At 38.7% G+C, this 12,388-nt stretch overlaps 1 protein-coding gene across 3 annotated transcripts in view; it reads right to left on the reverse strand.

Annotated features, from left to right (window-relative positions):
• The window catches only part of srpk1b (SRSF protein kinase 1b), a 57,007-nt gene extending 44,825 nt beyond the window's left edge, over positions 1–12,182 (reverse strand). Inside the window, exons 1-2 of one of the 3 annotated variants that reach the window (XM_052101008.1) lie at positions 12,124–12,182; positions 6,225–6,279 (exon numbers count right to left, since the gene is read on the reverse strand). In XM_052101008.1, the coding sequence (XP_051956968.1) occupies positions 6,225–6,279; positions 12,124–12,136 (68 nt within the window). In that variant the 5' untranslated portion in view covers positions 12,137–12,182. Of the gene's footprint in view, positions 1–1,706; positions 1,891–6,224; positions 6,280–12,123 lie in introns of those variants that run through there. The other 2 variants (XM_052101009.1, XM_052101007.1) reach the window with 2 other exon arrangements.
• Between the last annotated feature and the right edge of the window lie 206 nt (positions 12,183–12,388).

Consider the following 12,388-nt stretch of genomic DNA (forward strand, 5'->3'; position numbering starts at 1 on the left):
TTAATTAAAAAAAAGGTGTAATATAAAAATTCTGGCACACATAAAATTATATTACTAAAAATAAAGCACCGATCGAGCCAGCAGGAAAAATCCTTGCTGTTGAGCTCTGCTCAAACAGTATAAATTCTTACTGCAATGCATAACCCAATACAGAACAGCTTACTCTACTGCACTCTGTCTGTGCTACTCTGCTGTATGCTTAACTAGTAAAGCCTCTTTTTGTGAATATGAATGTGAGGGTGACATTAAGACTGATGCTGCTGAATTAGCTTGCTGACTGAGAGCTGGCATTTACTGCAAGTATCATGGGGCCCACTAGATTAAACTTGCTCCATTATGCAATGTGTGCCAACCAGCGAGAGAGAAAAGAGAGGAAATCCGAGGGCATGATGACAGCACATCAGTCTCTGTTGATTATGTGCATATATGTGAGGGTTTCACAGGAGCGCATGCATTTCATAACTCAAATGGCCAGAATATTCAAAGTTATTTTTTAATTGTTGTTCTATTAAAACATTCGTGAAATGTGTTGTATTTTGCATCACGTCTCACTCTTTTCATCAGTGTTTTGAAACGTGAACATTGCTTTAAGACGCTGTCAAGATAGTTAATCTTTGAGACCCCTGTGTTCTGTCCATTCCACTGTGCTGTGTCTAGCAATTGTTGAAAGATAGAACACATCGTGGGTGAACAGCTCTTTAAGTTTACATCACTATTGTAAAAGTCCTGCCAAAGATAACAGCTCTAAAACAACTAGGCTACATTTTTACATTCAGTTAAGAAATTGTGAGTGGTGCTTGTAGTACAAAACCCACAATAACAATGTGATTGATATGTGGTTGCTAAGGTGTTCTGAGTGGATGGTGGTGAGTTGCTGGGTGTTCCCAGTGGTTGCTTAATGATCCAAGTAAAAAGAGCCCACCCCAAAGCTTTTATGATAATTACACTGAATAATAATTACTCCGATCTTGTCAGAAATGCCTTCAAAAACTATAGAAAATCTTACAAATCTGTAGTTTATTGACCAAGTAACTCAAGACGGGAACCACCCCGCCACTACTAAACAGGCTAGTGCAGCATCTGCATGGTGTTCAGCTGCCCAAAACTCTGTGACCTGATTTGGTTTCATGCAGCAGGTGCAGAGCCACACACTCAGTGCTGGAATCATGTAAAATGCAGCTTACATAACAAGCACCCTCACAACTAGACAAAAACACTGCACCCAGAACTGCGATAACAGCGAGGAGCCCTTTAGTTTTCAGCACTGCACTTGGAGTTGCATGCAGTGATGGACAAGGCGTATGCACCTGGGTAAAGGACTCCCCCAACTCTGCAGTGTGCATGACAGAAACGCATAGTCAACAAAGTTGCATGCATGCACTTCTTTTCTTGCATCAATACACTAACAGTGTGGGGTCTATACAGGACAAATCATCTCTTTTTGTCCTGCAGAAGAAACTCCTCAGGGCAAACACATATCTCTCATTGGATTCACACACTACAAAACCTCCCAAAGGACAATCTAACATGCACCCTGAACAAACGCATCAGTGGCCCGATTCAAAATTAATCAAACATCAATAAGTCAGTAGTCCCACCTCAGCTTCAAATTGCTGTTTGCGCGCGCGAGCGCACACACACACACACACACACACACACACACACACACACACACACACACACACACACCCCCCAGAGGCACTCACTTGCACCTTAGACCACTGGCGAGTTTAACCACGGCTGTGTTGAGCGAGGCAATCCAGTCCAGTAGCCACATGGCAGAGGAGGAGATAAGGGGCAGAATGGCACAGTACGAGCCAGAGTTCAACCGCAGCGCAGACTTTTTTCTCTCTATATCTCCCAAAGAGCGTCTGCCTGCTCTCCTCTCACTGGTCGCCCCAACACAACTGAAGGAACACTAGTGAGTCGGAAAACAAGGCAGCACAAGAGGGAAGGGAAGGGCAAGAGAAACAATAGCATTGTAGGAGGCTGATAAGTGAGTTAGCACTCACTTATGCCAAATACGGTGTGACATAAATGGATCGCGGGAGGGGAAGTGGCTGACTGCCTATGAAGATGTTTAGAGAGAATAAAACTTATCTGATGGATATTACCCCCCATATCTCCTGCAGAGGGGGCAGAGGTAAAGATTCAGGCCTGTCATGTCACATTTCAAGGACACAGGCAGAATCCATAGGGCATGTTCCCTTATGGAAGCCTTTCACTTGAACATTCTGTACATAAAAATGTGTGTGTGCATGAGAGAATAAAATGCATCAGGCTTGATGGCTGTCACAAAGCACTCTTTCATAACAACTCTCTTCAGGGCAGACAATCAGTCGTCTAGTTTTCAAAAAAGACCCAGGGAAACAAGCACGCCGCACACACACAGATCCTAGAAGCTATAATAGTGAGGTTTTTATAATGGATTTCGTACTTTGATAATGACTGACGATTTTGTATTTTTGCCATTGGTCACAAATTTTCTGCTTTTGATTCTAAGTAGGGATGCACCGATACTGGTATCGGAATTGGGTCCGATACAGTGCTCATGTATTTGTACAAATGTTCAGACACCAAAAACCGATACCATCTAACGTACGAATGTCATTACAGAATCATTCAGCGCACAGATTAAAATCACATGTCCTAGTCAGATTACTCAAAAGCAAAAGCTGCGATATAATGAGATATAAATTGTTTGCACGTGCAGCGTTTTAAATGTGAGTGCTTGTGAATATGTGGAGCCTGTGTTGTGCAGGCATAGAGACACAAACTACTCACACCTTTGGAGATTCTTGGCTCATACACGGACAACACTATTATGAGTGTTGCATGCTCTGTTTGTAGCAGATGACAGAGCTCAAAATAAAAGCACTGCCAAAATAAAAGCTCAATTAAAAGAAAAATGACAGAAATAGATCACTACTAAATAGTACTACTACTACTACAATAAATAATAATAATAATAATAATAAATTAATAGTAACTATTATTTTTAAGCAATCTCTCACATCTGTGATGCTCTATTATGCAGCACTTTATTTGACAAAAATAACTCCAATGTTGTATTTTGGATTTTGCTGTGAGGTTCTGTATCCAAGCACTTCAATTGATAAAAAAAGAACACAATATTATGTTGAAAATTAATTGTTATACTTTCATTTGTTTAAAGTTTTAATTCATGTATTTATTTAAACATTTTTGATTAAATTGAAATAAATACCCGATATTGAGTTAAAAAAATACAAATATTGTATCGGAACAACCCTAATTCTAAGGACTATTTTTATAAAAGGGATGTAATTTTTTAGTTTTTGCTTCTTTATAAGACATTGTAAAGGTGAGACAAGAAAATATCCGAAGACGACAGGGAAGAATGGAATCGAGACACATGGCAGGCCGGACTCAAATCTGCATAACCGACATAAGCACCACAGCTCAGTGTGTCTGGAGCATATCTGCTAACTACGATGGTTTGTTTAACATATCAAATATGTCCACAAGACAAAATAACAGCAATAGATGTGACATGCATAACTATAGCAGAGTAGGAATATGCATAGTTCCCTACATTACAGTACACCAAAAACAGTATATAATTTGAGTAGTATGTCCAAAACCTCTGTGTTCATAAAACAGTAAGCCGGATGACCTATGTGACAAGGAGGAGGGCGTGGCGTGGCTGGACCGCGATGATCCACGGCCGGTGCTGAATCAGCTGATCAGCAGGATAGCAAGATAAAGGGGATAGAGATCAATTTTGTCTACTCGAGTACTCCGGGGCAATTACATGTTCATGATTGTATACTGTATCTAATAACATGTCTGGCAAACGTCTATAGCTACTGAATTGTGTCTTGTTGTTTCAGTGTATCATCTATTCATTATTATAGGCTGTTATAAAATGTTACAAAATGTAAAAAATTTGCATAATCAAAATATAACGCATCATATTTTGTCATTATATGAAGATTTGCTGCCCAACTCTGAAAGAATGCGCAGAATGCATTGCTTCAACGCATTGAGTCCTCTGCCACACGCTTTTGGTGTGATGCTGTAGAAAATAGGTAGACAAGTATCTATATCCACAGTAAAACATTTACATTTATGCATTTGCAGACGCTTTTATCCAAAGCGACTTACAGAGCCCTTATTACAGGGACAATCCCCCCGGAGCAACCTGGAGTTAAGTGTCTTGCTCAACGACACAATGATGGTGGCTGTGGGGCTCGAACCAGCGTCTTTCTGATTACCAGATTACCAGTTATGTGCTTAGACCACTAGTCTAGTGGTCTAAAACAATATAGGACTTGTCACAAAACAAGTCCTATATCGACATAAACCTGAAAGGTTGCTCAGCGAGGAAGAAGCCACTGCTCCAAAACCACCATAAAAATCCAGACTACAGTGTGCAAATGCACATGGGACAAAGATCTTACATTTTGGAGAAATTTCCTCTGGTCTGATGAAATAAAATTCAAACTGTTTGGCTATAAAAACCATCATTATTTTTGGAGGAAAAAGAGTGAGGCTTGCGAGCCGAAAAACACCATCCCAACCATGAAGCATGGGGGTGGCAGCATCATGTTGTGGGGGTAAGGAAAATTATCTGGATATATTGAAGCAACATCTCAATGCATCAGCCAGAAAGTTAAATATAGTCACAAATGGGTCTTCCAAATGGACAATGACCCCAAGCATACCTCCAAAGTTGTGGAAAATGGCTTAAGGACAACAAAGTCAAGGTATTGGAGTGGCCATCACAACGCCCTGACCTCAGTCTGAACTGAAAAAGCATGTGCAAGCAAGGAGGCCTACAAACCTGAATCAGTTCCACCAGTTCTGTCTGGTGGAATGGGTCAAAATTCCAGAAACTTATTGTGAGAAGCTTGTGAAAGTCTATCCAAAACATTTGACCAAAGTTAAACAATTTAAAGGGAATGCTACCAAATACTAACCCACTGGGAATGTGATGAAAGAAATAAGAGCTAAAATAAATAATTCTCTCTCTACTATTATTCTGACATTTCACATTCTTAAAATAGTGATCCTTACTGACTTATGACAGGGAATTTTTTCTATGATTAAATGTCAGGAATTGTGAAAAACTGAATTTAAATGAATTTGGATAAGGTTCAACTGTACAATGTCTTGAAATGGACCTATTTAATTCACAGCAGTTCTTCCAATTATTTTGTCCATTTATTTTTATGTTGCGCCTCCCTTGACAGGCACCCACAGGTTAAAAACTCCTGTACTAATGCACACCTCATTCATGAACCGAGAACTAGCAAAAACTTCCCAAAAATTCAGCTCAGCTAACTTCACAACAAAGTTGCATAGCCAATGTTTTCTCCATGATTAGTGGTGTTTACTGTATCCAAAAAACCCTTCCTAGACACCGGGCCAATTGGTTGCTTTGAGAGCCAGGCTGAAGTCACTCAACACACACTGAGCTAGGTACAATAGGTTTAAGCAGGCGTTTATACCGTGTTGCAAAGGACAACTTTTAATATTCCGAAATAATTAATATTGCTGAATGATTAATCATTCAATATCAAGCATTTCAGACAGCTATGCATTCAGTGAAGAGTGTTTTTCTAATAATATTGTACACTGAATTGTCATACCCTGACCTACAATATTACATCACATTTTGAGCAAAGTATGTTACACACCAAATGGTCACTGCTAAATAAATAAACCTCAACTGCAGGGTGAGATCAGACACACAGAACCCCCCCTCCCCCCCAAGTTCACTTTTAGTGTGCCCAGAATTTCCAAAGACCCAAATGCCAGTTAATTTCTAGGGCAAATGCTCTTGCCCTCCCCATGTTTACTGTTACACGAAGGATAACTGGAGCAGCCTGCATGCACTTCTGTGTAAGGTGTGAGGCTCGGTGTTGATAGGTCTGAAAAGAGGACTCTAAAAATCATTTTACACACATCATTCAATATCTGTGTGACTCACCTTATTAGGTGAGGAGCGAAGTACAAATGAATTGTTATCAAATTACAATTCATGTTATAATAACTCCTGTCCTGTCTTCAGAAGATAAACTGTCTGGAGATTTAGATACTGAAATAGTATAAAACAAAATTATATCTGATGATAAAATCCAGTCTGATAAAACTCTAAATGCATGTAATAGAAACAGTTAATCACATCTCTCCTCTGTCAACATACCTTGAGTTCAAGCTTAAACTTAAAAAATACTCACTTTTTGCCAGGTTTCTTGGGTTTGGTCCTTTTCTTCCTCGCCTGAAGCGCAAGTACTGTCAGAGAACAACAAATGTGTTTAATTTTGGCACGTTTTCCACTAATTATTTACCTAATTATTACTATATTTCTGTAACCTTTTACTTGTAAACTAGAATCAGAACCACATTTTCATTTTTATTTCTGTATGGAAAGCGTGTTGCGTGTAGTGTAAGTAAAAGCGATATAAGTGTCAAATTAATTCGTTCATTCTGCAATAAAAGCTTTAAAAACAGTCATGAAAAAGATTTAAAGGGTCAGAGGCGGTTCTGGCTTACTTGGTGCCACATCAGAGATCCGACATGGCACCCCCCCAACTAGACAATGAATATTGAAATTAAGTAACTAATAAATAAATATATAAATAAAGAATAAAAGATTGCTGCTTGAGCCATTACACATAATTCCTGATTTCAAATTAAACCCTCCACTGCTAGTTTTCATTGATGCAAAATCATCAATGACTGTCAAATCAGCCCAGCAATCACATGATTGATACTTCAAGACCACAGAGAAAATCCTGTGTTACGATGTACCTATAATGTTGATTATGCTTATCTTGTTTGTTCAGAATATAAGAATGCATTATGAACATCTATAATCCTAACCAGTGATGTAGTGCAGCGTATACCCACTTCTTTATAAGTCTGCATTGCGTATACCCACTTCTAAATCCCCTCTGATGTGCATCATTCAGTAGTGTCCTGCATTAGCCAAAAACATGACAGTACAGCACATGAGTAGCTAATCCAATCGCAGTGTTTCCCATTAATTGACTAGTCTAATTTGCCCCGCCACGGTCTCATAATTAACCGAAAACATTTTTACACTTATCTAAAATATTTTTGAACTTCTCTTACAATAACATCAAATAAAAGGCTGTGTTTTGCGTGCTCTCTCTCTCTCTCTGTCGCGCGCATAATATATTAGGGCTGTCGATTTAACACATTAATTCAGTTCAATTAATTTTATAAAAAATAATGCGTTAAAAAATTTACGCAATTAATCGCAATGCCCCCCAGGACCATAATAAGACTCCTGAGAAATGCAAGTTTGTAGTACCACCTGTTTACTCCAGAAGGCAGAAAGTGAAACTTCAACTGTGTGGTAACGTGCAGTTTATACAGTGAAGAAAACAACCTTCAGCAGACACACAAAACAGACATTCGTTACATTCTTGCGTTCAAAACACTTGGAGCGCAAATTCGAACTAAGGGATCTCAAGATGTGTTCTAAGTATTAAACTATATTTAACTCTACACAGTGACCTAAATATTTCATGTTTATGATGCAACAGACCCGAGACGCTACACAAGCATGTCTGATGCAGGTGTACATTGAGGGGTCCTTAAACAAGCCCTCATAATAAATCTCAAACCGATTGACAAATTCACTTGCGAAATGGATTTCTGTGAACTGTATGCCAATGATTGGCTTATGTTCAATAATATGGTAGTAAACAATACATTGTATTCTAAAGTCGCTTTTTGTATTGTCTTATAATTAACTCTTCTTCCACAAGAATGTAATGCATTTGAATTATCTGAATATTTTTTAAATATATATATATATTTAAAGATAACTTTCTATAATTATTTCCTCATTATACATTGAATTGTTGTTATATGAGGGGCTTTCTCAGCATATATTTGTATATGCGATTAATTAACACCATGTAATTAATTTGATTAAAAATTGTAATCGATTGACAGCCCTAATATATATATATTTATTCAAGAATAAAGAATATTCAAGAATACAGTGCAGAAAGATCAGATATGATGTAACCGGTACTGTTATTTTTTCGCGCTGCTCACTAGAGATGATGAGAGGGCGTAACCGTCGTCATGATGTCTTGCAGTCAAGATGGAATCAATCTGGGGTCCGGATCCGGAACACGGTGACCAGGGGCAATAGCAACTTCATACAGTCTGAGGCTGCGTTTCCACTGAAGTGGAAGAAATCCTCACAAAGCCACTCCCAACGCTAAGGAGCACTTGACCCATGCTGCTGTCAATTTTACAATCCACCTTGCAAGCTTGACGCTCGGCTTCCATAGGTAGGAATTGAAAGCGCTCGCTCACATTCGCTCACTACGCACCAGTGGAAACATACGACAAGAAAGCCAAACTGCTAGTGTTTTTAGCAACATGCATGTCTAGATGTAGAACACAATATCGCGATATTGATATTGTTTTATCGCCCAGCCCTAATTGTGTGAATATATATGAAGAGGATCCCTCTCTCGGTTTGCTTAATATATTTTTTAGTTACATTGTTCTTACAAGAGGTCAAATGTCTGGCGAGTAAAAACAAAAATGTACTATCCAATGACGATTTTTTTCTCCAACATGATCATAGAGGGTTGTTAACTAACAGTAAATGTATCCACTGCATTTATACACTACTTGACACACAATTTATTATTATCAGTTTACAAGATCAAACAGCCGAATACTGCGGAAGTTACAATCATAAATTAACGTTAGCGTTACTAGGTTAATTGGGTTACACTGCTTACACCTTCACTAGCTAGATATCGTTAGCCGTCTCAGGTAACGTTAAAAGGTAAAGACCTGAAACTGACATCCCTAGTTTGTACCCTGCTTTTCAGAATGGTTAGAGCATGAAATTGTTAAAGTTACAGTAGGTAGTATTTATTCATTGAAAAAATTGTTTTCTATATAAACATGGTGTTTGTTAAATGAGGCCCTGTGAGAGATTAGTTAGCACCACAGACTCTAGCCCTGAGTGAAAAATGTGGGTTGTAGTGTCAATCCAGCAAATTTTAGCCAATCGCTTTTGGCAAGGCAGGCCTTGGCTCTGTTTGTGAACAGCTGTCAATTAAACCCTGTCTGGGGGTGAAGAGCATCATGTATATGGGGAAGAATTGGGGGGGTGCTGTTTCTCAATTCTATTTATTTAAAAGTTGCCTACTGCAGCTTTAAGAGCACAACACAGTTTTACAAGAGCACAACACTAGCCTCTTTATTTTGCTCTCAAAGTGCACCAGATGGAATTATTTAACTTTAAAATGAACAACATACGGGGGAGCATGCCCCCCAACTAGGGATGCAAGATTTGGACAAAAAGTCATATTGCGATTATTTTGAAAAATATTGCGATTTGAACTGCGATTATGATGGTAATGTTTTCCACATGTTCAACTGGAAAAAGGCTGCGGGGGTTTTCACACATGAACCCTCTTAAAAAGAACCAAACTGAGACATTTTTTCAGTTCAACCACAAACAAATAAATATATAAACAGTGAAACGAATTCTTCTTCATATTCAAATGTTACCATCCACCATGTACCTGTTTTTGTCCATTTTGTGACAGGATCTCAGCCCACTAATCATCAACATTAGTTTTTGAAACACAGTCAACTTGAATATTAGGGATGCTCCAATCAGGATTTTAACATCCGGTACGATCTCCAATTTTCTTTTCATCTCATCAATCGATGCTGATCATTTAACTTTTTATCCGCAGCTCTGTCAAAACTGGTTATATGTAAGCTTTCTGCTCAATGTCACTGTTAACTAAATTTCCCTGTTTGTAAAACCATAGTTGTTGCCTAGTTTTTGCTGTCAGAAATAATGCTGGTTGAATGAATAATGCAATAAACAAAATATAATTTTTTAACAATAAAAGTTACTCTTTATTCTAGGCCTTAAAAACTAGTTGGCTTATATAAATTATTCTTTACTGTATACAAGATAGTCCTAAAGAATGAGGCTTAATGTCAAACTGAAGTTGAACTGATATCTCAATGGTGTAATTAAATTAGAAGTTAAAATTTTGGTTAGTTTGTCACCATTTAATTTAATTATTTTATTCATTATTTTATTTTATTATATTTAATTTAGTAATGCATTATAGTACAGTAACTAAATATTTAATATAGATTTATTATATGTACGTTCCTTCCTTTTTTATTTTGTTGGATGTTGGTAATATTAGTTCCGCTTTCACTTGTTTCCATGGGGAGTGTAATAAGGGCGACACGCGCTCTCGTGAAGTAAACAAATGACCGGAGAATGGAGAAAGAGATGTTGCTGGACTCTGCATGTGTTACTGTTAATGTGTTTGCTCAGCAATCATTTAATAAAGATGTTTGAATTATACCCCATCTTGTATTCTGCGATATTATTATGATACACGTGCCTTGCGGAGACTGAGATGCTGCTACCGCAGATAATAATTAGTGTAAATAAAGCGTTTAGCGCACGTAAGCAAACAGAACCAAACTCAGAGCACTTCTGTTACTCTAAGCATGAGAGGGAGTTGTGGAGCACGGAGCCGCTCTGAAAACACCAACAATGCTCTAATTTAATATATAGACTGCAGCGCAAATAAACTTTGAAGAGAGCAGAATATCTATTTAATCGCAGCCCTTCCAGTTTAATAATCGCATAATATAATAAAATATCGTGGTACGATTTTATTTCGATTAATTGTGCAGCCCTACCCCCAACCCCCCTAGAGGGTCGGAGGTCCACCCCCATAGTCTCACAAAATCCAGTGGGAAACATTGCAATCGCATGTGAATAAATGTAAATATACCCTAAAAACACCCTATAAAGACTGCCGTAGGTTAGAGAATAGTTGTCCAATTTTCATGTGTGGCTGGACTAAGGAATAAGGAATAGTTCATGCAAAATTCGTAATTATGTAGTTGTCTCTTCCTATAGTCTTTGGGCCAGTATTGATTGCAAAATCTGCACCTCTTCAGTGGCTAATATTAATTTCATAACGATCCTTACTCCACGAAGTCAACCAGCAGAAGTTAAGTGACAGTGTGCAAATACTATTGGCCCATTTTGGGGTGAACTAATTATGCAAGACTAGTCTTACATGTCACTGTTTATAAAACAGGGCGTTCATCCTTTGCTGGGCCACTTTAAAAAAATGGGGGCATAAATTAAGAGTATAGCCACTTCTCCAGGTACCACTACACCACTGATCCTAACCATTTAGAACCTGTCAGGAACAACTCGGGGCACCTTTCCCCCAAAGCGATCCTGCGATAACTGTGTGGGAGGCGGGGTGGCATGATTTGGGGCACCACTCTCCCATCGCGCTCTTGCGAGCTCGGGGCGGCACAATTTGGGGAACCTTTCTTCCATCGCGATCTTGCGCGCTCTGTTGTGCCGCCCCAGAGAGCGTTGCCGCCATAGGCGCCTGCATATAACGCCTATGCCAGGATCCGATACTGCAAAGGGTGTCTTATGTAAAACGGATATTCCATATTAATTTAACGAGTTTACCGTTATAATATAACTGCAGAAGTAACAACATTTCAGCATAAATGATGGTAACAACGGTACATTTTTGTAAGGAACGTGAAATATACATTTGATTAATTTCCCTTCGTGGTAATTTCTTGGCAGCTTACACATTTTGCACAGACAACATTAAAAGGAGAACGATTTAACTAGAGCACAGATTTACCTTCATTCCTATCAACTTTACTGTTAAAGATGTACCAAATTAAATGGAAGTTTAGCTAGCAGAAACTCATACAAAACTAAGGGAAAAAATAAACAATAATGACCACAACAAACTAAAATTACAACCAGAAACACGCCAAAAGCGTCATAGGCAAGAAAAGTTCCGTGTATATAAAACAAAGTGCAATATGAGTAAATGTTCGAGTAAAGCTTCTGTACCGCGATATATTAGCAGCAGCTAAACACATGCGCTTTGTTTCTTTTTTCAAACACTGGCGCATCTTAAAACGCCTACGTCTGACATTAAGGATGAGATGTAAGCTAGCTGGAATGCTTATTAGTATCTATATGAGTGCTTTTTAATATGTTGTTGTGGAGGACTGTAATTATGTCGTTTTGATGCTCACCTTTCCTTTCCATGCTGCACCGGCTAAGCGATCACATTCACTCACATGCGCGCAACGTTCCGCGCATGAGCAGAACTGCGCACAAAACTTCCCATAACTGAACGGTGGCGCCTGCACAGCTGTGCGGCTATCATTAGTGCTCGACTGACCTGAGAAACGTTTTACCGCAGACATTTTAGCAATCGTGACGTCTGTCCCATGTTTCTTTCGGCTATCGGCTTTTGCATCCGAAAACGAAGGTAGCTCACTTGCTGTCTTACCAGTT

This window comes from Xyrauchen texanus, chromosome 32, assembly GCF_025860055.1.
Source record: "Xyrauchen texanus isolate HMW12.3.18 chromosome 32, RBS_HiC_50CHRs, whole genome shotgun sequence".
NCBI lineage: Eukaryota > Metazoa > Chordata > Actinopteri > Cypriniformes > Catostomidae > Xyrauchen > Xyrauchen texanus.